The 26,159-nt window shown below is 38.5% G+C and overlaps 1 protein-coding gene across 2 annotated transcripts in view; it reads left to right on the top strand.

Moving 5' to 3' along the window:
• Nucleotides 1-1,147: 1,147 nt before the first annotated feature.
• The window catches only part of WDR41 (WD repeat domain 41), a 48,104-nt gene continuing 23,092 nt past the window's right edge, over nt 1,148-26,159 (top strand). For both annotated transcript variants that reach the window (XM_027552924.1, XM_027552925.1), the window contains exons 1-5: nt 1,148-1,475; nt 3,620-3,735; nt 21,719-21,767; nt 22,975-23,106; nt 25,905-25,967. In XM_027552924.1, coding sequence (XP_027408725.1) covers nt 1,425-1,475; nt 3,620-3,735; nt 21,719-21,767; nt 22,975-23,106; nt 25,905-25,967 — 411 coding nt within the window. In that variant the 5' untranslated portion in view covers nt 1,148-1,424. The remainder of the gene's footprint in view (nt 1,476-3,619; nt 3,736-21,718; nt 21,768-22,974; nt 23,107-25,904; nt 25,968-26,159) is intronic.

Below are 26,159 nucleotides of genomic sequence, written 5' to 3'. Positions count from 1 at the left end.
TATGGTTACTGCAGCCATGAAATTAAAAGATGCTTGCTCTTTGGACTCGATGGATGCGAGTCTGAGTGAACTCCGGGAGTTGGTGATGGACAGGGAGGCCTGGTGTGCTGCAATTCATGGGGTCGCAAAGAGTTGGACACGACTGAGTGACTGAACTGAACTGCTCTCTGGAAGAAAAGCTATGACCAACCTGCTGCTGCTGCTGCTGCTAAGTCGCTTCAGTCGTGTCCGATTCTGTGCGACCCCATGGACTGCAGCCTACCAGGCTTTTCTGTCCATGGGATTCTCCAGGCAAGAACACGGGAGTGGGTTGCCGTTTCCTTCTCCAGTGCATGAAAGTGGAAAGTGAAAGTGAAGTTGCTCAGTCGTGTCTGACTCTTAGCGACCCCATGGACTGCAGCCTACCAGGCTTCTCCATCCATGGGATTGTCCGGGCAACAGTACTGGAGTGGGGTGCCATTGCCTTCTCCATGACCAACCTAGACAGCATATTAAAAAGCAGAGACATTACTTTGCCGAGAAAGGTCCGTCTAGTCAAAGCTATGGTTTTTCTAGAAGTCATGTATGCGTGTGAGAGTTGGACCATAAAGAAAGCTGAGAGGCAAGGAATTGATGCTTTTGAACTGTGGTATTGGAGAACACTCTTGAGAGTCTATTGAATAGTTCAAACAGTTTCTGACAAGTACATTTGTTGTCTAGATGGACAGAGGAAGGCTTAGTACTTCCCCCTCTTTCTGCTTTCCTGAGGTTTCTCTAGTATACTCTTATGAAATTCTTTCTCTGCTGCCCTAAAAGAAAGCAAAGGAGGAATCTGGACCAGTGCTTTCTAGATCAGAAGAGTATTCTTTAAATTCTGGTGTACGCATATGCCACTGGATTAGTCCAGATGAAAGGGTTTAGAGAAGTATACCTTCTCCAGGCAGCTCTTTAGTAAACTGCGGGGAGAGGGAAAGATTTCCTGATCCCCAAGCCAAGTAAAAGATGCACAAGCCATCTAAAAAAGGAGGGTAGTATTTCTTTCTGGCAAGAACTTGCTCTGCTGGATCCAGCTGCAGCGCCACGCACGTCCACTAGGGGCCGCTCCAACGACCCAATCTGGGCGCGCAAACCGGGCGACGCCCCGCGCGTGCTCACTGGATGTAGCGTACGCCTCTGAACCTCCTCGGACACCCTAGCTTTGGGCTGCTGCTCCCCTGGTGGCTACGCTAAAGAAAACCTCTAGCAGCTGGGTACGGCAGCTCTTTGGGGTCAAAAGTCTTCCGTCTGGGGTGGGCTCCGCTTCGCGCTCACGGATCTTTCGGGCAGACCTGAGCCGGCAGGTATCAGAGTGCGCTGTGCTGCTATCGGGGACCAGGAAGAGGCCGGGCTTGCGCGGAGTTGAGGTTGACCTGGGCCGGGGCCCGCGCGACGCCGTCGCTGCCCGGATGTTGCGATGGCTGATCGGGGGAGGCCGAGAACCACAGGGACTGGCCGAGGTAAATCGCCGGGTGGACCCTGCCTGCCGCCGCAGCGGCCTAGCCTGCCCGAACTCTGGCTGCTGTCTGAGCCCGGCTCGCATCTGGACGTGGGACACCCGGCGGAGGCGGGGCCTGCGGGTTCCGAGGGCGAGGCGGCGCGGGTGGGGGGCCCTTTCCCTGCTAGGTAGACCCCATTTCCAGGAGATGTGGAGACGGAAACTGATGGAGTCCAACGACAGAATCAAGGACGCCCAACTAGTCTTCTGCCTACTTAAAGCAGTCTCATTCTAATTTAAAAAGCATCCAATTTAGTAGAGAGTAAGACGGTGTGACTGCAGATTTACACTTTTGGTTTGATATTTTGTCACTTCCCAACATCAACTGATACGTGCTCAGGGAATATGAAATTAGTTTCATTAATTCTATAAAACCAAAAAAGATGTGATTATTTTAAAAATCAATAATTTGCTTAAAAGTTAAAATTATATTCGAATTATTTTGAGTTCCATAGTCACACTTTCTTCATGGGCCGAATAGCTGAATAGACTTAAATGTTGAGAATAAAGTAATTTTGGAACCTGGAAAGTATTGAGGTCTGGAATTTATTTCAAATGCTATGCAAGAATAGGATTCATGTTGAATTCTCTCTCTTTTTTATAGGGAATATTTTTGATTGTTAAGAAAAACGTGCGTTGTAAGGACTCTTCTCCATTTTAACTTCCTCATATCTTTGCAGTTGAGGCCTATTATTTGTTGTCTTAAAAAGTATTTCTTACTTAAAATTAGGTTTATTACAGATAGGCTTAAATTCTAAAGATTGTGGAAGAATTGTGGGAAATTGACTAGTTCCTATGTGATATATATGACAGTTCCTTATTAACCCAATTCTTTTTTTAATCATAGAATTTGATTAACTAATTCTGCCCTGTTTAGCAAGCTTTCATTTGGAGGAAGTAGTGTACAGTTTTCAAACTTATTGCATTTGCTTTTTCTCATCAAAACCACTGCTAGAAGGGCGATGGGATAAATGAAAAAATTACTGCTTTGAGTTAACTTTTTTTAAACATTAATGAGTGTTAAATTGTATATTTCTTCGTGTAAAAGTACTTGTGTTGTATAACTGCTGTGAATTTGTACATTATCCGAACCAGTGATTCTTCGTTCATTATGCAGGAACTTTGTATCTAGGCTTCTAGTTTAAAGCAGTGTTTGCCTACTGGGATGGTTTTGCCTGTTAGATGACATTCGGCAATGTCCAGAGGCATTTTTCATTGTCATTATTGAGGGGTTCAGGGAGAGGTTGGATTTCTATTGACATGTAGTGTGTACAAGCCAGGAATGATGTTCAGCATTCTGAAATGCACAGAAAATCCTCAACAAAAGAATTACCTGGTCCAAAATGTCAGTATTGTCATGTTTGAGAAGCTACAATTTAGACGTTAAGGAAACAGGTTTTATCATGAAATAGTACTGGATTTGACTATAGGAATGGAATTGGTAAGATCTACCTTACAGAATTATTCAGTGAGTTATAAGCCATATGTGCCTTTATACAGTGTCTGGCATATGGACTGCCACTCACATATTTTCAAATAGAAATGAAGGTGTGTAGGTCTTAGGACTAAGCATCATACTGTGTAAATTTACCAGTAATCTTTATCAATATTGTCCAAATTTGAATTTATTGAATTCATTGACTATGAATTATTTCATTTTTCCTTTGTTCATTCAGTACGCATGTCAAGTGCCTGTAATGGCGTAGGCATTGTTTTAGTCTATGTTATATTTTACCCCTTTGACTTAAAGTTGTATTTCTGCCAAATTTTGAGAAACACCCATTTAAAAATATTGTGTTGGTTTGGCCCATTAGTTTTTCAGATCAGGTTTATTGAGGTATAATTTCCATAAAACAAAATGCATCCTTTAAAATTTATTTTGACCTGAAATTATTTAAATTTATGATGTGGATTTGTGCTAAGAGAAATGTTTTATGTTAAGTTGGCAGTTACTTAATATTAGGGGAAATAATATATAGTATTAGGATATCATATATTACAGTTTCTAAAATCTTGTGTTCTTAGATGTATACCATATAGTTTTATTCCAATATTATCTTTTATCATAAATCATTTTATGTTTTTTTCTGTTTCCCCCATTACAAGAAATCTCCTTTACAGACAATAGGTGAAGAACAAACCCAGAACCCCTACACTGAACTGCTTGTACTGAAAGCTCATCATGACATTGTACGGTATCTGGTACAGTTAGATGACTCAAGGTAAGCAGCTCTAGTTACCCAATTGACTACTGTTTGGAAAGAGTTTTTTTGGGGGAATTTTACAAAATTCAGAATCTAGCTTTTGTAAAAAATTTTGGAACTGATCAGTAATAGCATTTAGTAGAAATTGACCTCAGTGGCTTGATGAAATATGTGTCTGAAGTCTTTTAGCTCAGAAGTTAGGGTATCATTTCTGGTGATTTGATGGTTATTTTTGCTTGTTCAAAGTTTTGGGTTTCTTTTTTGTTATTGTTTTTGAGTACTCAACAAATACTCTTGTTAGTTTAAAGGAAATGTGTGACTTTAAAATGTTGGTGGGAGTTTTAACTGTATGTTAAGGTGAATCTAAATTTGAGAACCAGCCCAGGTGGCACAGTGGTAAACAGTCCACCTGCCACTGCAGGAGACACAGGAGATGCGGGTTTGATCTCTGGGTCGGGAGATCCCCGGAGAAGGAAATGGCTACCCACTCCAGTATTCTTGCCTGGAAAATTCCACGGACAGAGGAGCCTGGCGGTCTATAGTCCAGGGGGTCACAGAGTCAGACATGAGTGAGTGCACGTGTGTGCAGACTCACACACACACGCACACACACACACCCCACATACACACAAAATGTTTAAATATCAGGGACCTCCCAGGAGTGTACTATTTTCAGTAGAAGATTAGAAAAGTATTTAATCTGAATTTTTTGTTATTCAAAATGTACCTTATTCTTTTTTTTTTTTTTTTAACACCAAAAACAGTTTGTATTGGGTTATAGCTAGTTAGCAATGCTGTGACAGTTCCAGGTGAACAGTGAAGGGACTCAGCCATACACATCCATACATATCCACATATCCACTCTCCCCCACACCTCTTCCATCCTGGTTGGCACATAACATTGAGCAGAGTTCCATGTGCTATTCAGTAGGTTTTTGTTGTTATCCATTTTAAATATAGCAGTGTGTACATGACCTTCCCAAAGTCCTTAAGTATCTCTTCCCCCCAGCAACTGTGAGTTCATTTTCTAAGTCTGTGAGTCTCTTTCTGTTTTATAAGTGTATTTGTGTCGTTTCTTCTTAGATTCCACACGTAAGGGATGTCATATGATATATCTCCTCTACTTCACTCGGTGTGACACTCTCTAGGTCCACTGGTGTCGCTGCACGTGGCCTTACTCCATCCTTTTTAACGGCTGAGTAACATTCCCCCCACTTCTCTCTCTCTGTCTCTCTGTATATATATGTATATACACGCATATATATATCTTTCTTTCTTTATCCATTCCTCGGTCAGTGGACATTTATGTTGTTTCCATGTCTTGGCCGTTGTAAACAGTGCTGCAGTGAACATTGGGGTGCGTGTATCTTTTCAGGCCGTGTTTTTCTCTGGATATATCCCCAGGAGTGGATGTAGGGTCATTTGGTAGCTCCGTTTTTAGTTCTGTAAGGAACCTCCATACTGTTCTCCACAATGGCCTATACCAATTTACATTCCCACCAACATCGCCGGAGGGTTCCTTTCTCTCCACTCCCTCTCCAGCATTTGTTGTTTGTAGGTTTTTGATAATGGCCAGTCTGACCAGTGTGAGGGGATGTCTCACTGTAGTTTTGATCTGCATTCCTCTAATAACTAGCAGTTTTGAACATCTTTTCGCGTGCTAAAGGCCATCTATTTGTCCTCTATAGAGAAATGTCTGTTTAGGTCTTCTGCCCATTTTTTGAGTGGGTTGTTTGTTTTGATGCTATTAAGTGTCATAAGCTGTTTGTAAATTTTCGAGACCAGTCCCTTATCAGTCACATCATTTGCAAATATTTTCCCTCAGTCTGTGGGTTGTCTTTTTGTTTTCTTTATTGTTTCATTGCTGTGAAAAAGCTTTTGGGTTTAAGTAGGTCTCATTTGTTTATTTTTGCTTTTATTTCCATTATTCTGAGAGATGGGTTAAAAATGATTTTGCTGTGATTTATGTCAGAGAGTGTTCTACCTATGTTTTCGTCTAAGTTTTATAATGTCTGATCTTACATTTAGGTCTTTAATCCATTTTGCACTTATTTTTGTGTGTGGGTTTAGAAATGATCTAATTTCGTTCTTTTACATGTGGCTGTCCAGTTTCCCCAGCACCATTTGTTGAAGAGACTCTTTCCAACATTGTGTAGTCTTGCATCCTTTGTCATAGATTAATTGACTAGGTGCATGGGAAAATGAACCTTATTCTGTACTTCCTTGCTAACATGTATAATGTTGTGTTTAGTATATTTGCAAATAGAGAAGGTGTATAGGTCTTAGGACTGTAGATTTAGCTTGTTATTGATCTGTAGATCTGTTTTATTAAGCCTCTGTTCAACTATATGCTTATCCTTTGTAGCATCTATCACAAATAATGATTACACAAGTAATTGTGTAACTGTATAAGAGAGTGAGGGACATTTTTTTTTCTTATTCTCCACAGTATCCTTAGTACCTGGCATGGTGCCTTACATGTAGCAGGTAACTAATTGTTAAATGAATGAGTGACTCCCTCAACTATTAAGTGTACATGTTGCATGCCATCCTGAATCCCTAAGCCCACTTCTCTTGTCTCTATCAACTACTCCACTATCATCTCTTAACTTTCTCTTTTGTCTTTGATACCACCTTTATTATTTTTCATCCATTTTGAACTCAGTGGGTGACTGCTCCTGTGATTATTTCCAGTTCTCAGTATCATTGCTGATGTCCTTTAACCTTGTCTTCTCTGCTTTTCTTATGTCTTTGGTGTTTAGTTGATTGTCCCACATGCAGTGCAATTCTGGCAATACCTGGAGTTGTGTTGAATTTTAAAGGTTAAGAGGACAGTCTTGTTTAACAGTCCCTTCACCTCAGTCACAGCTGCAATCTCTGGGGTTCCCAGGCCACCTGCACTTTTGGCCAGTTAGCTACAAATTCTCACTACCCCCTCAGGTTTGATAATTCTCTAGAATGACTAACAGAACTCAGGAAAGCACTATATTTATGATTACAGTTTTTAAAAAATTAATTAAATTGGAGGCTAATTACAGTATTGTAGTAGTTTTTTGCCATACGTTGACATGAATCAACCATGGGTGTACATGTGTCCCCCATCCTGAACCCCCCTCCCAACCTCCTTCCCATCCCATCCCTCAGGGTTGTCCCAGTTCACCAGCTCTGAGTGCCCTGTTTGCATCAAATTCATGCATTGAATTTGGGCTGGTGATGTATTTCATATATGTAATATACATGTTTCAGTGCTATTCTCTCAAATCATCCCACCCCCGCCTTCTCCCACAGAGAATATCTGTGTCCCTTTTGCTGACTCACATATAGGGTCATTGTTACCATCCTTCTAAATTCCATATATATGTGTTAATATACTGTATTGGTGTTTTTCCTTCTGACTTACTTCACTCTGTATAATAGGCTCCAGTTTCATCCACCTCATTAGAACTGATTCAAATGTATTATTTTTAATAGCTGAGTAATACTCCATTGTGTATATGTACCACAGCTTTCTTATCCATTCTTCTGCCAATGGACATCTAGGTTGCTTCCATGTCCTGGCTATTATAAACAGTGCTGTGATGAACATTGGGGTACAAGTGTCTCTTTCAATTCTGGTTTCCTCAGTGTGTATGCCCAGCAGTGGGATTGCTGGGTCATAAGGCAGTTCTATTTCCAGTTTTTTAAGGAATCTCCACACTGTTCTCCATAGTGGCTGTACTAGTTTGCATTCTCACCAACAGTGTAAGAGGGTTCCCTTTTCTCCACACCCTCTCCAACATTTATTGTCTGTAGACTTTTTGATAGGAGCCATTCTTACTGGCATGAAATGGTACATCATTGTGGTTTTGCTTTGCATTTCTCTGATAATGAGTGATGTTGAGCATCTTTTCATGTGTTTGTTAGCCATCTGTCTTATTATAAAGGATATGATTGGGGCTATCCAAATGAAGAGATACAGAGTCAGGTCTAGAAGGACACCAAATGCAAAGTTTCTGGGTCCTCAGGACACATCCCCCTTTCAGTGTATCAGTGTGCATCACCAGTGAGGAAGCTCCCTCAAACTTTGGGTGTCCAGAATTTTATTGGGGTTTTTTTACATGGAAATGATTATTTCACTTATTTGCCACATGACTGAACTCAGTTTCCAGTCCTTCTCTACCTGTCGTCCCCTCCCTGAGCCCCCAGGTTGGGAGGTCAAGATGATATCCCATGGCTCAAAGTCCCAAACCTCTAATTACATGGTTCATATTTCCCACATGGCCAGTCCCCATCCTTACATTGTCTAAGGGTCTACCATGAGTCATCTCATTAACATAAACTCAGGTGAGGTCTGAGGGACCCAGCTCTCTTTTAGAAACCAAGGATAAGTCCAGCCAAATTATTGTATGAACACATGCTCCTCAGATTTTTAAGATTTCACATTGATTGCTATCCTTCAACCAGAGAAGGCAATGGTACCCCACTCCAGTACTCTTGCCTGGAAAATCCCATGGACAGAGGAGCCTGGTGCGCTGCAGTCCATGGGGTCGCTAAGAGGGACTTTACTTTCACTTTCCACTTTCATGCATTGGAGAAGGAATTGGCAACCCACTCTGGTGTTCTTGCCTGGAGAATCCCAGGGATGAGGGAGCCTGGTGGGCTGCTGTCTTTGAGGTCACACAGAGTTGGACACGACTGAAGCAACTTAGCAGTAGCAGCAGTTATCCTTCATAGTGTCTTCTTGACTATTCTTGTTACATAGTTTGAAGAGTTTGAAGAAAAGGCCATCTCGTAGAATAATGATCATTGTACAGATACTGATATTTGATTGCATTTTCCCAGTGTGGTGCTTGTGTGAAGGCTAAGTCTCTTTAGTTGTGCCTGACTCTGTGACCCTATGGACTGTAGCCTGCCAGGCTCCTCAGTCTATGGGATTCTCCAGGCAAGAATACTGGAGTGTGTTGTCATGCCCTTATCAGGGTATCTTTCTGACCCAGGGATCGAACCCGCATCTCTTATGTCTCCTGTGTTGGCAGGCAGGTTCTTTAATACTTGTGTATACTTCAGTTATTCAGTGATGTAGTAAGTGTTTTGTCAATAGTACAGAGCTATAGAAGAGAATATCAGCTATCTATTACCATTGTCAAATATCAGCCCAAGCAGTGACTGCAGCCATAAAATTAAAAGATGTGTGCTCCTTGGAAGAAAAGCTATGCCAAACCTAGACAGTGTCCTAAAAAGCAGAAACATCGTTTTGCCAACAAAGGTCCATATGGTCAAAGCTATGGTTTTTCCTGTAGTCATGTACGGATGTGAGAGTTGGACCATAAAGAAGACTGAGTGCCAAAGAATTGATGCTTTTGAACTGTGGTGTTGGAGAAGACTCTTGAGGGTCACTTGGACTGCAAGGAGGTCAAAACAGTCCATCCTAAAGGAAATCACCCCTGAATACTCATTAGAAGGACTGATGCTGAAGCTCCACCTGATGTGAAGAGCCAACTCATTGGAAAAGACTCAGATGCTGGGAAAGATTGAGGGCAGGAGAAGTGGGTGGCAGAGGTTGAGATGGTTGGATGGCATCACCGACTCAATGAACATGGATTTGAGCAAACTCTGGGAGATGGTGAAGGACAGGGAAGCCAGGTTTGCTCCAGTCCATGGGGTTGCAAAAATTGGGCATGACTGAGCAACTGAACAACAGCAACAAAAGCAAACAATTTATTGCACTATTTTGTGGGGTGACATTTGGGTAGGCTCAGCTTGATGGTTCTGTTGTCTGTGCCAGGATCAGCTGATCTTGTTTAGGTTCATGTATGCTTATGTGGTCACCTGGTGGATTGGTTGGGGTTGGCAGGTTCACGGTGGTCTCAGCTGGGATGACTGGGGATCTCTCCATGTGGTTGCTCGAGTGCTATTTCAATAGGAATGGAATTTAAATACTGGTAAAAGGGCAAGCCCCAGTGTAAAACTCTTCAAGTCTATTTTCAGTATGTTTGCTGCTGTTTCATTGGTTAAAGCAAGTCAGAAGCTGGCATGAATTTAGTAAGTTGATGAATGAACTCTATCTCTTGATGGGAGAAGCAACTAAATCCCATTGCAGAAGGTGGTAGATATAGGGAGGGAGATTGTTGGTCATGTTTATTGTATACCACAGTGAATCTAAATGTCTTGAATAGATTTTAAAACAGGCCAACTTTTTTGGCTTTTGCAATCAGGTAATATTACTATATGAACCACATTTAATTCTTTGTCTTCAAGTCATGACTATGTCAGAATTTGCATGTAATTAGGTATGAAGTTTTTCACTCAGTTGCAGACCTGAAGAACTTTTGATCTCTTTTGTTTGAAAAAATTTAATTCTGTAGTGTGCTTTTAAAAAACCTGAAAGAGTCATTATTGGTAAGAATTACATTAAAAATATGCAAGTGATGTAACTGTTATAAGCAGAAGAGCACAGTGTTTTCATTCTTAATGTAATAGTTTAGATAGTTTAGATATAGCTTTCCCATTACGTACGTATGTTCATTATTTATGCATTGTCAAATTACGGAAATACCTTTCCAGTATTTAAGTAGTATATCATTATTCCTTTTATGTCTTTATTTAGTTTTTATGGACATCACATTCTGGATTTTTGGTCAACTGTTGTAATCCAGGTTTCACGCTTCAGGTCTTTAGATAATATCATTTTATTGAGAATTTTGCAGAAGGATTTTCTTGTTTTCTCGGTGGCTCAGCTAAAACCAGTGAGTGGAAAATTTTCTCAGATTGGTTTTTGAAGATACCAAATAAATCCTGTATAACCTAACAGACAGCTGCCTTTTCTTTTCTTCTTCAGTATTTTTTGAACATGAAGTGAGGGTCATATTGATTGGGAGATCACTAAAGAAGGCTAAGCCTCAGCAAGAGTCTTCCAAAAAATGGACTGTGCTAAAATTGCATGTAATACTCTAGCATTTGACACATTAAACTAAACTGAGTTCATAACACATTTTAAGAATAGTTTTCTCTGTTGCTCATTTGACCATCCCTTGCTTCTCCAGGAAACAGACAAGGTTATGTAGGATGGTGATCATGACTGGAAAAGAATCAGATGACCCATGAAATGCCAGGCTGGAGGCCAGCGTGTTCCCCTAGGATGACTGTGAAGCTGTACATTCACAGGGGTCTAAACAAACAGTACAGTTTGATAATTCACTAACAGTGAACAATATGCTACATCTTTAAGAAAATATTCTAAAGCTAAGAATAACATTTAGAGAATAGAGATCAGTAGTCAAGACCATTTAGATCCTCCTAATACCTCAGTTTCCTGGGAAGTAGACAATAAAATGGAGTTAAGCATGAAAAAGTATTGTTAGAAATACGAAAGGAAAGGGAAGAAGCAGGATTGGACTAGGGGAGCCATCTCAAACTGTGATGGAGATTTGACCAAGTCTCTGTAAGCCCAGTATGGACTCTGGAGGAAAGAACGCTCTTTAGATGGTCCTGCTTTAGGGAAATAACTAGGACTGTCTAACCTGCATTGCTTGGACACTGGCTGAAGGTCATCCAGAAATGTGCCCTGGCTTCCACCACCTTGCTTCTGTCCCGGGGACTGGGTGCCAGCTGAGAGAGTTTGCGTGCGTGCTTAGTCGCTTCATTCGTGTCCGACTCTGAGACCCCATGGACCATCGCCTGCCGGGCTCCTCTGTCCATGGGATTCTCCAGGCAACAATACTGGCGTGGGTTGCCATTTCCTTCTCCAAAGAGGTAGTTTAACTTCAGCTCAAAAGCTGAAACGGACTCTGAAGTCAACAGCTGGAGGCAGATTCACCGCCTTCCTCGTAACTGGGCAGCTAGTCCTGTCTTGAAGGGGTATCTGCAAGTCAAGATCTATACTGCCTTTCTATACAAACTCTATCTTGAGATCAGTAGTGTTTGATGAGAGGACATTTTCTTTATAGAAGGATTCAAGCTAGGAAGAATCATAGAATTGGACTGTTATTTTGCCATCTCTAATAGAATAACAAATTTAGGCAATGCTTATTGATAGCTGTTAACATCACAAACACACACATACACACACACACACAAGATTGCCAGAAATTGTATTTCCTATTGGGGAATATAAACTCCTTATAAAGAAGTAGTCTTACCAGATAGTCAAATTTAAATATGATTAAGTCTCTAGAGGTCTCAGTTTACTAGAAACACAAGGGACACAGATGCATATCAAATGATAACGCAAGAAGGTAGCTGACAAAATCCAGAGTGTGAGAACTCTGAAGACAAATGCATAATTACAAGGAGGAAAATATATGAAGAGAGAATAAAATAAGAGAGACTTTAGAGATATATCGGTCAGTTGCAGTATATGAACCTTATTCATGGACTGTATCATCCATGAGGTCGCAAGCAGTTGGACATGACTGAGTGTCCAACTTTCACTTTTCACTAGATCTTACTTCTAATATACTTAAAAAACATTGTGAGACAAATTTGATTACATTGTGGTGATGTTAAGGAATTAAATGTTAACTTATTTGTGATGTAAATACGTATTGAAGTATTTATTGATGAAATACGGGATTTGCATCAAAATAATCTGCAGGGGGCGGGTATTGACTGTGGTACAGATGAAACAATATTGGTCGTAAGTTGATAACTATTGAAGACATGTGATGAGTACCTGGAGATTTTTGTTATATTGTTCTCACTTTTATATGTATTTAAATTCTTCATAATGAACAGTTTAAAATGATATACATTTGATATAGAGGGAAAAACCCTCCAGTTTAAAAGCTATTTTTGTTTCAGATATTTTTTCTTGGATATTATTAGAAGTAGGAATCACACACATAGACATGAACCCATCAGCTTAATAGCTAGATTACCAGCTAGCAACCCAGCTAGCAAAAAGCTGGATTAAAGGATGTAGCTTTGATATACAACCACAGTGGGTTTCCTAATTTTCACCCTGAGTTATGTAGACTTATTCACTGAATTGCTGGTACAGCTGGACATTTGCAAGCTTCCCACTCCGATGTAAGTTTACCTCAAAAGTAAGACCAAACCAGACTGTTCCCTTGCTGTGCTGTGCTGTGCTTAGTCGCTCAGTCGTGTCTGACTCTGTGACTGCGTGGACTGTAGCCCGCCAGGCTCCTTTGTCCATGGGATTCTCCAGGCAAGAATATTGGAGTGGGTTGCCATGCCCTCCTTGTTCCCTCGCTATGAACAGACAGATCTCAGAGAACCCAGAATGGTCTGATCTGAGCATACTCAATGAGTTCTTTAACCTTATTTATTACTCAGTGGGACAGAGAGAGGCCAAGGATATTTCTGGAGTAGAAATTCCTTCCAGAGAAGGCAATGGAGCCTGGTAGGCTGCAGTCCTTGGGGTTGGGAAGAGTTGGACACGACTGAGCGACTTCACTTTCACTTTTCACTTTCATGCATTGGAGAAGGAACTGGCAACCCACTCCAGTGTTCTTGCCTGGAGAATCCCAGGGACGGGATTGCCTGTCATAGTGGGCTGCCATCTATGGGGTCGCACAGAGTTGGACACAACTGAAGCAACTTAGCAGCAGCAGCAGAAGTTCCTTCACAGGTATTTGAGCTCAGAGAGATGTAGTTTGCCACCAATTTAAGTCACACAGATTTTTTTGTATTCTAATACTTATAAACTTGATGTAGTTTAACTTTGTGATTTGGGGGAGGTGAAAGCTTATCAAAGATTTTACCTTTGCAAATAACTGGGAACTAAAGATTTTTCTGTCTGTGTGCTATTTGTGAGACGTTTGTATTAGAATTGTGTTAATTAAATACATGTGCTTGTGCTTAGTTGCTCAATCGTGTCCAACTCTTTGTGTTACTTCAGTTCAGTTCAGTTCAGTCGCTCAGTCATGTCCAACTCTTTGCGACCCCATGAATTGCAGCATGCCAGGCCTCCCTGTCCATCACCAACTTCCAGAATTCACTCAGACTCACGTGTTACTTAGTCAAGGGAAAAATTTTTTGATGCTAGAGTAGATCATGAAAGAGTCAACAGCATAAATATCTATGGTTCCTGAAAATGCTTTGAAGTTGACTTCAGCTTCTCTTACAAGTTTCTGTCTACAAACTTCTCTAATTTTCTTCAAGTAATTCTAGCATCAAGGTAAGTAAAAGTCTATTTTAAATGAAAATTTTGACATTTTTTATTTTTGTCTGGTTTCTGATATTAGCATTTTTCAACTTTATTATAAAACTATATATTATTTTAGTTGCATTATGATTAGAAAGTACTTGTGGATTTGGTGGAAAGGGACTTCTGCATTGTCATAATAATACTCTATTTTTATTTTTCCAGGACTTTATGGTTATGTAAATATTGAATACAAGAAAATTTATGTTTAGGTTTATGGCTTATCATTTTTTATGTCCTTTAAGGTTATATTTGAATCTGTAGCACCTTTGATTTAATTAAAATAAATTCTCCTGAATAAGAACTATTAAATAAGCACTTAAGTGAGGGCTATAGGAATTATTGCAGTAATACTTTATTTTATACAAATCTTTTTGAACTTGTGCTGTTCTTTCAGCCCACAGTTGGCAAGAATGAGAATACTTTTGCTGAGCTATCCAGAGGAAGGTGTTTATAGGAACTGATTCCTATAAATTGAAATAAGCATTACAGAATTCTCAGTGGACTGATTATTTGGACCCTGTAGCATTCCATCATACTGCAGGCTGTGAGCCCTTCAAACACAGGAACTTAGCTCATTGATCTTTACTTTCAGGATCAAGCATATAAATATATAAAATTAATGCTTAATGTATAGGTAAAGCTTACTAAAGATTTCTAGAATAAGTAAATCATTGTTCAGTTCAGTTCTGTCGCTCAGTCGTGTCTGACTCTTTGCGACCCCATGAACCGCAGCACGCCAGGTGTCACTGTCCATCATCAACTCCCAGAGTCTACCCACACCCATGTCCATCGAGTTGGTGATGCCATCCAACCATCTCTTCCTCTGGCGTCCCCTTCTCCTCCTGCCTTCAATCTTTCCCAGCATCAGGGTCTTTTCAAATGAGTCAGCTCTTTGCATCAGGTGGCCAAATTATTGAAGTTTCAGCTTCAACATCAGTCCTTCCAATGAACACCCAGGACTGATCTCCTTTAGGATGGACTGGTTGGATCTCCTTGCAGTCCAAGGGACTCTCAAGAGTCTTCTCCAACACCACAGTTCAAAAGCATCAGTTCTTCGGCGCTCAGCTTTCTTCACAGTCCAACTCTTGGAAAAACCATAGCCTTGACTAGACGGACCTTTGTTGGCAAAGTAATATCTCTGCTTTTCAATATACTATCTAGGTTGGTCATAACTTTCCTTCCAAGGAGTAAGCGTCTTTTAATTTCATGGCTGCAGTCACCATCTGCAGTGATTTTGGAGCCCAGAAAAATAAAGTCAGCCACTATTTCCACTGTTTCCCCATCTATTTCCCATGAAGTGATGGGACCAGATGCCATGATCTTAGTTTTCTGAATGTTGAGCTTTAAGCCAACTTTTTCACTCTCCACCTTCACTTTCATCAAGACGCTTTTTAGTTCCTCTTCACTTTCTGCCATAAGGGTGGTGTCATCTGCATATCTGAGGTTATTGATATTTCTCCCGGCAATTTTGATTCCAGCTTGTGCTTCTTCCAGCCCAGAGTTTCTCATGATGTACTCTGCATAGAAGTTAAATAAGCAGGGTGACAATATACAGCCTTGACATACTCCTTTTCCTATTTGGAACCAGTCTGTTGTTCCATGTCCATTTTGAACTGTTGCTTCCTGACCTGCATATAGGTTTCTCAAGAGGCAGGTCAGGTGGTCTGGTATTCCCATTTCTTTCAGAATTTTCCAGTTTATTGTGATCCACACAGTCAAAGGCTTTGGTATAGTCAATAAAGCAGAAATAGATGTTTTTCTGGAACTCTTGCTTCTTTGATGATCCAGCTGATGTTGGCAATTTGATCTCTGGTTCCTCTGCCTTTTCTAAAACCAGCTTGAACATCTTGAAGTTCATGGTTCACATATTGCTGAAGCCTGGCTTGGAGAATTTTGCGTGTGAGATGGGTACAATTGTGCGGTAGTTTGAGCATTCTTTGGCATTGCCTTTCTTTGGGATTGGAATGAAAACTGACCTTTTCCAGTCCTGTAGCCACTGCTGAGTTTTCCAAATTTGCTGGCATATTGAGTGCAGCACTTTCACAGCATCATCTTTCAGGATTTGAAATAGCTCACCTGGAATTTCATCGCCTCCACTAGCTTTGTTCGTAATGATGCTTTCTAAGGCCCACTTGACTTCACATTCCAGGATGTCTGGCTCTAGGTCAGTGATCACACCACTGTGACTATTTTTGCTTATTCACACTGCTTGAGAACAGTGCTTTCTTGATTTTATTATAAATCAGCCACTGTGACTTTTATTATAAGTCAGCCACTGTACAAATTATTTTTTTTTTGCCTTTTAAAAAATTTTTATTTATTTTCTAATTGAAGGATAATTGCTTCACAGAATTTTGTTCTCTGTCAAACCTCAGCATGTATCAGCCATAGGTATACATATATCCCCTCCCTCCTGAATCTCCCTCCCAATCCCACCCCCTCTAGGTTGATACAGAACCCCTGTTTGAGTTTCCTGAGCCATACAGCAAGTTCCCGTTGGCTGTCTATTTTACATATGGTAATGTAAGTTTCATGTCACTTTTTCCATACATTTCACCCTCTCCTCCCCTGTCTCCATGTCCATAAGTCTTTCTCTGGGTCTGTTTCTCCATTTCTTCCCTGTAAATAAATTATTCAGTACCATTTTTCTAGATTCCATAAGTGAAAGTGAAGTCACTCAGTCATGTCTGACTCTTTGTGACCCCCATGGACTGTAACCTACCAGGCTCCTCTGTCCATGGAATTTTTCAGGCAGGAGTACTGGGGTTGGTTGCCATTTCCTTCTCCAGGGAATCTTCCTGACCCGGGGACTGAACCTGGGTCTCCCGCATTGCAGGAAGATGCTTTACCATCTGAGCATATATATGGATTAGAATATGATATTTATCTTTCTCTTTCTGGCTTACTTCGCTCTGTGTAATCTAACCTCATTAGAACTGACTCAAATGCATTCCTTTTTATGGTTGAGTAATATTCCACTGTGTATATGTACCACAGCTTCTTTATCCATTCATCTGTCGATGGACATCTAGGTTGCTTCCATGTTCTAGCTATTGTAAACAGTGCTGCAGTGAACAATGGGATACATGTGTCTTTTCAATTTTGGTTTTCTCAATGTATATGCCTAGGAGTGGGATTGCTGGGTCATATGGTGGTTTTATTCCTAGTTTTTTAAGGAATCTCCATACCATCTTCCATAATGGCGGTATCAGTTTACATTCCCACCAACAGTGCAAGAGCGTTCCCTTTTCTCCACACCCTCTTCAGCATTTGTTTGCAGACTTTTTGATGATGGCCATTCTGACTGGTGTGAGGTGATATCTCATTGTAGTTTTGATTTGCATTTCTCTAATAATGAGCAATGTTGAGCATCTTATCAAATTATTTTTCTTGTTAGTATTTGTGTCATGGTTGCCTTCTACTCTACAAAATATAGATGATTTTTTTTTTTTGCCATGTAGTGAATGGATGGTAAAGAGTAGGGAAAAGCTATAATTTAGTTCATTAGTTCAGTTCAGTTCAGTCGCTCAGTCGTGTCCGACTCTTTGTGACCCCATGAATCGCAGCACGCCAGGCCTCCCTGTCCATCACCAACTCCCGGAGTTCACTCAGACTCACGTCCATCAAGTCAGTGATGCCATCCAGCCATCTCATCCTTTGTCGTCCCCTTCTCCTCCTGCCCCCAATCCCTCCCAGTATCAGAGTCTTTTCCAATGAGTCAACTCTTCGCATGAGGTGGCCAAGTACTGGAGTTTCAGCTTTAGCATCATTCCCTCCAAAGAAATCCCAGGGCTGATTTCCTTCAGAATGGACTAGTTGGATCTCCTTGCAGTCCAAGGGACTCTCAAGAGTTCTGCAACACCACAGTTCAAAAGCATCAATTCTTCGGCGCTCTGCTTTCTTCACAGTCCAACTCTCAAGTCCATACGTGACCACTGGAAAAACCATAGCCTTGACTAGATGGACCTTTGTTGGCAAAGTAATGTCTCTGCTTTGAAACATGCTATCTAGGTTGGTCATAACTTTTCTTCCAAGGAGTAAGCGTCTTTTAATTTCATGGCTGCAGTCACCATCTGCAGTGATTTGGGAGCCCCCAAAAAATAAAGTCTGACACTGTTTCCACTGTTTCCCCATCTATTTCCCATGAAGTGATGGGACCAGATGCCATGATCTTCATTTTCTGAATGTTGAGCTTTCAGCCAACTTTTTCACTCTCCTCTTTCACTTTCATCAAGAGGCTTTTTAGTTCCTCTTAACTTTCTGCCATAAGGGTGGTGTGATCTGCATATCTGAGGTTATTGATATTTCTTCCAGCAATCTTGATTCCAGCTTGTGCTTCTTCCTGCCCAGTGTTTCTCATGATGTACTCTGCATATAAGTTAAATAAGCAAGGTGACAAGATACAGCCTTGACATACTCCTTTTCCTATTTGGAACCAGTCTGTTGTTCCATGTCCATTTCGAACTGTTGCTTCCTGACCTGCATATAGGTTTCTCAAGAGGCAGGTCATGTGCTCTGGTATTCCCATCTCTTTCAGAATTTTCCAGCCATTTTTTCATGCCAAGAAACAAGGACTATTTCTTTAGTCCTTTAAACCTGCTAGAGGTAATCAGAAATGTGTTGGACTGGAAAGTGCCATATTGGAAACATAAATAAGTACGATAATTACTAAATTTCATTGATTCTAAAAAGCCTATTTTTGGTACAGTAACATCTTTAAAATTTGGATACATCATATAATTGGTGTCTTTCATTTATAACTAACAGCATTTTTCCTTAATAGTACATAAAATAATAGTATGTCTTACAATTGATGTCTTATATTTCTTTAGTACATTTTTAAACAATCACTGAATTTTAAGATCTTGAAATAAGAACCACATGTAATTGATTTTGGCATTTCCCTAACACATGATGTGAAATCTTACTATTTTGTGTGTATCAGTAAAGAAGGATTTCTCTTAAAATCTTTAGACTTGAATCTTTGGGTTCTATTAATTTAGAGTGTTTAAAAATTTTTTTTGTATATTATTGTATGGCAGTATAGCCCCTATTTTTTCTTCCATTGACTATATTAAACATTATTGGCATTTAATTACTTCTTTTATTGTTCCCTACTTCTTTTCATAGTTATAGTGTATCTTACTGTTAGGGATTCTTAGATTGAAGTTTCATTTCTCATTTGGAGATGGCTAGAGTGTGTGCTTCACGGATGAGGATAAACTGATTTAAGATAAGCTGATACAGTGCTGCCAGTTTTCAGTTATCCATGCTAGGAGAATGGATAATTGTCATTTGTGAATGATCTTCCTTCCCTTTATTCGTTATTTTATGGCTGGTACTGGTATGTAGCAAAGTCAAACTGGTTTGCATTTTAAAGCTTCACGTTTCCTCTTTAGAGCAGGTAATAATAAATACTGGAAAGGCAAAAAAAAAAAGAAAAGGCAATAGAATATGAGAATTGAAAAGCCTGAATAATACACAAACTGGATAATTGACCTCTGAACGATAAAAAGAAAAAAATGGGCTGTGGATTCATGCATTACTATTGAGCATTGTTTAGATTTAACTTTTGTTCACCACTGATTGAATTAAAGTTTGAAATGAGATGCTCTGTATCTCATTTCTAAACTCTCAACTGTTCAATCATCTCTCATTGTGAAGTCATGAGATTCAGACATGATAAAGCAATAATGAGAAGTTAAAAATCAGGGCTAGAAAAAAGTATATTTTAAACCTGTACTCTTCTAAAAGGGAGAAAAGCAATTATAAGAGTTTCAAGGATCAATAGAAATTGATATTTTATACCAAAGAAATCTTAAGACCTTGAGTTCTGCCCTCCCCTTCATCATGGTACAAGTAAAAAGAAATCAATAGCCCTAGAAACATAAGCTGTTAAAGATTGACATCCAGCAGTATTTTTGATATTTAAGGCATTGCTTCGTATTCTGATTCAGACAGTCTGTGTAATTAAGCATAAGAAATTGTTTTTAAATATAAAATTGTTTTCTTTTTAGTCTCCATATCTTTTATATATTTCATTTTGAAAACAGAATAAATGTTATGTATGGGTTTAAAAATAGTTCTTTGTATGGTTTCTATCTAGTTAACTAAGACATTTTAAATGGTCCTTTCTGTTAAAAAGATAAGTAGTTCTTTATTAAAAGTTACTAATGGACTCTGTCAGACTCCATTAGGCCAATTTCCCATCTCCTAATCTCTTAGCTCCTGCAGTAGAAGATGTAATCAGAAGATTCTGCAGCAGGTACTGAGTATGGGAATTGTCAGAGCCAGTGAGGACAGTAGCTATATATGAGGCTTTGAAACTGAGTGTGAGAAATTTGAACTTGATGCTCAGTTTGGACTGTTAAGGGAAGTGTTATATGACTGAAGTAGGGAGATTATATGGATCTCTATAGGGTAAAATTCAATAGAACAGAGACTCTCAGGGCCAAAGTATTAATAGTTTTTGTGTCCTCAAGTATCAGTTCTCTACTTTTCTCCCAATGGCGCACACACAGCTCACAATGTTTACTTTAATGAAGATGTTTAAGGCATGCCCAGATTTTTGTGAAAATATGCTAACAATCTTGCATGGAAGTACACATTTTCTAAACACCATAGCTGCTTGTGGAGTACCACTTATTAATGGTTATTAACCATAACCAGATGCAGTTCATAGCTGGCTCTGAATAATACTACCTCCTTCTCTCCCATTCAGAAAAGCAAACTTTTGAATTCAAGTGAATAAAAAGTGATATTAGAAGAACAACTTGGAATCGATTTTGATTATTTACACACTTGTGTAGTACATTATTAACAAATCAGTTGACATGGTGAAAATGTGACTGCTGTATACCACTGTGTTGGGACACTGCTTGAGAACAATGCTATATTGATTTTATTATAATTCAGCCATTGTGATGAATAATCCTGTACAGATTATTTTTCTTGATAGTGTTTGTATCATGGTTATCTTCTACTCTATAAAGTATAGATGGTTGGTTTTTGATCTGTAGTGAATGGATGGTAAAGAGTAGAGAAAAGCTATAATTTAGTTCATTACAATTCTTTTTTTATGCCAAGAAGCAAACTTACCTTTACCTTTTTCAAGAATATTCATTAAAAAAAACCAAAACAGAAACCAAACTTGCCAAACCAAAGGACATGAAAGGGAGATGGGATATTTATGTGGAAAAACCACAGAACTGAGAGGAACAAAGGAGAGATACTGGCTTTAAATATAGTAGAGTTAAAATATCTAAATACCTTTACCTAGAATATAAGGAATCTAAGGACAAGATTCCTTTGGTCTACTCCTGGGATATCACTTCCTGTCACTGTAGCTTTTCCTCAGCTTGGTTTCATGTCACTTCAGGGTTTAATCATATAATTTTAAAGGAAGGACTTTAACGATCATTTATAGATCTCCCTTATTCTTAGTCTAGCAGTTATAATTCTCTGGTCTTATTCATTTTTGGATTTGCTGTACCTGACACAAAAATTAGAAAGTATTCTATAAAGATTTATTAAGTTGGCTTAAAGAACTTAATGTACATTGATATTAGTAAGTCAGAATGCTATTAATAAAGTCGGGTAATTCTTTTTTAAAACTTTTATTCTTACTTATTTGACTGCGTCAGGCTTTTGTTGTGGCATGCGAACTCTTAGTTCTGGCACGTGGGGTCTAGTTGCCCAACCAGGGATCGAACTCAGGGCTCCTGCACTGGGAGCAAGGAGTCTTATCTACTGGACCACCCGGGAAGTCCCTAACGTCTGATTAGTGTTAGTAATTTTAGCACTTAAATGTCATCAGTAATTTTTTGTTTTTCTTGACCTTTTTTCTCTAACCAGATTTGCATCTGCTGGTGATGATGGAACTGTAGTTGTGTGGAATGCCCAGGTGTGTATTGATTCTATGTGGATTATCTAACACAGACATGACTCTATAGTTGAGTATGCATTCATAAACATTACCTGGAGATGAGACTGCATACCAGTAGACTGAGCCGAATTAATGTTTGAAAAGGGCTGCTTAGGATGAATCCATTTACAGTGAGGACCAATGTTTCATATATAGTTTTTTATTTAAGATTTTTCCTGAGAAACAAATGCTAAATTATGGAAATAAATGTCTTAATTTTAATTAAGCAAAATTTAAGTTAGCAGCTATGTACTGATTCTGAAAATGAATCAGGTGTTGATTTTTGTGAGAGACAGTTTTTTCCAAACTGACAATTTTTTCTGAATTTTTCTAAATTGTGCATAATTTAGACAGCATAATATTCTTCACATGTTTCACTTTAATAGTAATGTAATAAAAGGTTTATTTTTAAAAAAATATTTAAGGCTTTACCAAATTTCTCTAGGTCCTCTCTCCCTAATCCTTGGATTCTCAAAGTATTCTCTTGGGAAGCATTTATCTCCTCACCCTTGTTTGGATTGTTACCTATTCTGACTCCATCAGATCCTCATTTTTCAATGGCTTTGCCTGTGATGGACACAGTTTAACATTACATTCATCACATACATCATGAAATCCTGCAACCTTGGAGAGATTTGAAATTTATGTTACATTTTCTTTGCATTTTTGTATTTACTACTTGGGAAGTCAGAGACTGATGGATGAAGACATTGGATGGATGGGAATAGCTGTTGATGTTAAATAGAAATAGAGTCAATACTGACTTTATGAGTGGTTGATATATTATTGGGTATCTACATCGAATTGTTACTGTTTGTTGACTTTTATTCTGCAGTGTTATAGGATGAGATAATAAATATTTGGATAATGAAGACTCCCTATATTTTCCCTGCCAAGTTACTGATATTTTATACTTAATTTACACAATTATAATCTTAAAACCAAATGGAAAGTGTATTCCTTAAAGTTTCCTATAACAATCTGTTATTTTCTATTAGAAAATAATTAAAATTATTTAAGCCTACTCTTGTAGCATCTGTTTAGATTCTATTGCTTAAATTATAAAATCTTAAGTAATTTCAGATGGAATGTATGTATTTTCTACCTGGTGGTTTTGCTTAATGTTGTCATTTAAGATTAAGTTATAAGATATAAAGTACTGTTAACATTTTTATTGATATTTCAGACAGGAGAAAAACTTTTGGAACTCAATGGACACACTCAAAAGATAACAGCTATTATTACATTGCCTTGTTTGGAAACTTGTGAAGAAAAAAATCAACTGATCTTGACAGCCTCTGCTGATAGAACAGTCATTATATCCTTGAATCTAGAACCAAGTGAAATAGCTATGGTGATCCCAGGGACCAGTACACACATTATTAGACTTTATCCTCCTGAGGCCTGTCTGTACATTCATGATTTAGCAAAAATGGTTTTGTTCTAGCCTTCATAAGATGCTTCTTGAAAGTATTAGGTGTCTGAAAAAAGATTGGAAGTAGCAAGTTAAGACTTATTGTTGATGGAAACTCCATAACTAAAGCTGTTCTTCCCAGCTTTATATAAAATTACAAAAGATGAAGGAAATGGAAGAATGTAGGCTTAAAAATATTTATCATCTCAGTTTGCTTTTCAATTTAGAGAAACAAAGATGAGTTGAACCGGAGAATAATTCACATTTTCTTACACGCTTATTGTACAGCAAAAGAAACTTAATGGTCCCAACCCATAAGAACCTTCTGACAATCCAAGTCTGGCAGAAAAGTGAATTAGCATGTGCTCAGTGTTTTATATGGAGAAGGCAATGGCACCCCACTCCAGTACTCTTGCCTGGAGAATCCCATGGACGGAGGAGCCTGGTGGGCTGCAGTCCATGGGGTCGTGAAGAGTTGGACATGACTGAGCGGCTTCACTTTCACTTTTCACTTTCATGCATTGGAGAAGGAAATGGCAACCCACTCCAGTGTTCTTGCCTGGAGAATCCCAGGGACAGAGAAGCCTGGTGGGCTGCCTTCTATGGGGTCACACAGAGTCGGACACAACTGAAGCGACTTAGCAGCAGCAGCAGGGTTTTATATATTTAGTATTTTAAAACAATTAAAAAATGTAAATTACCTTCCCTCCTTATACTTTTAGTTGAAAATTTAAGATGTAACAGCCATAGTAAAGTTTTATAAATTGCATGTATGTGCCAGGCATTGTTCTGTTTTGCATTTATTAACCCATTTAACCCTTATAATAAGTATTTTTATTATTTTCATTTATAAATAAGAAAAGAGAGGCACAGAGAGGTTAAGTAAATGGCCCAAGTTTGTGCAGCCTGTATAGGGCCAAAGGCAGTAGTCTGACTGCAGAGTCAGTGCTCTGAATCACTATGTGATACTGCTTTCATAAAATATTTTTCTTAAGCAAAGTTGGCCTTTTTATATTTGTATGAGGAATTTAATCTGTGAAGGCTATAGCTAATCTTTCATTGCTTTTTTTTTAAAGTGTCATAGAATAGCTTTAAAAAGTCTGTGCTTATCTGAGAATTCTATTCACATAACTTCAGGTGTTAGTGAAGTTGAGTTTTGGAGTAAGCCCAAAGGTGTAGGTGTTTCTTAGGCTTCTATAGAACTAAGACATACTTTATGACACACTTTAAATAAGCTTGTCAGCTGAAGTGATTTTTAGACAGATTGCCAATAGGTGGTAGAAATTCACAAAAAGATTTAGGTGGAGATAAAATGATACACTGTGGTGATGACAGTGTTGCATAATCAGGGGCATAAAATGCACTTTAGTATGTTTAGGTCACAGTAGCTTTACTACCATTGTTCTATTGAGGCACATGTTATTTTATGGACTGAAGCTATTTTTTGTTTGTTTTCCATATCAGTATAATCTCTGCAAAAATAGAATATAAAATTCTTTTTATTAGACTGCTTCTTAAGTACTAGAATACTATTTAGCTGCTAAGTCACTTCAGTCGTGTCTGACTCTGTGCGACCCCATAGATGGCAGCCCACCAGGCTCTTCTGTCCCTGGGATTCTCCACGCAAGAACACTGGAGTGGGTTGCCATTTCCTTCTCCAGTGCATGAAAGTGAAAAGTGAAAGTGAAGTCGCTCAGTCGTGTCTGACTCTTCGAGACCCCATGGACTGAAGCCTACCAGGCTCCTCCGTCCTTGGGATTTTCCAGGCAAGAGTACTGGAGTCGGTTGCCATTGCCTTCTCCTATACTATTTAGAGATAATTGTTAAAATTACTATTACAGGACAGACATGGGTAACTGGGACAATATCAGTATAAACTTTAACGGTAAATGCTAGTAGAGAGTAATTTCCTTTGCTGAATGACTTTTCTTGTTAAAAATAATTTCAGGTTGCTTTGTTAGTAGTTCCATTTATTCAGATGAATTTTAAATTTATCATGCTTGGGTATTTGCTGTTAACTAACTTCATTAATTAAATGCTGAGGGTAGATTTTTTTTTGTCAAATTATAATCTTAAGAGTCTATATAAGTGTGTGTATATACATTTATATGTAAATATGTTCTCATATAAAATGTATATCTTACCATAGGAAATGGTATGAAAAATTTGAAAATCGTTATGTTCCTTAAGTCAAACTAATCTTGGACCTTTTATGAGAGGTCTTGAAATTATTTTAAATATGGATATAGGTATTTGGTTACTGTCTTCTTTGAATTAAGATAACTAGTAAAATCATGCCAGGCATGTTGAGGGAGCTTTCAGTTAATGTTAATTAATGGATGTGATAGTTTTTAGTATGAGTATTTTATGTTCGGTGTTTATTAGATTATGGTAGACTGTTTTGGAGAGTAAAATTTAAATTTTTTATAGTTGCAATATTTAATGCTTATAAAGATTTGATATTCAGACCATCCATTCTGTTGGTATTTTCAAATGGTTTTATAGTAAAATTCACATCAAACTTATTTTAGATTATAAGCTTGCTATGCTAAGTTGATTTTTGTAATAGTATAAACACAAGGTACTTTATGCTTTGTATATTTTCTACAAAAATGTGTAATATTTATAATTTAATTATTAGAAAAGTTAGCTCATAATTTTTTGAAATTCTGCTTAGAAATTATTTCTTAACATAAATTTAGGAATGGGATTGTGATACTGGTAGACAAGTTCAGAAAGTGTCATGCTTCCAGTCTACTGTAAAGGTAAAATCTTAATCAGATACTTTATGGTAATAATCTTTTTATTTCAGAAAAAGTTATCTAATGATTTAGATGAAATTATCTTTGTAGGTTTTAAAAATTATTTCTTCTGCACATACCTACAGCTATTTGATTCTTCTAAGACTAGATTTTGGGGAGTATGTATATTAAATGCTAGAATGTTTGAATTTTAAA

This window comes from Bos indicus x Bos taurus, chromosome 10 (genome assembly GCF_003369695.1).
Source record: "Bos indicus x Bos taurus breed Angus x Brahman F1 hybrid chromosome 10, Bos_hybrid_MaternalHap_v2.0, whole genome shotgun sequence".
NCBI lineage: Eukaryota > Metazoa > Chordata > Mammalia > Artiodactyla > Bovidae > Bos > Bos indicus x Bos taurus.
The sequence above is the reverse complement of the archived record's forward strand: the minus strand, read 5'-3'. Positions and strand labels throughout refer to the sequence as shown.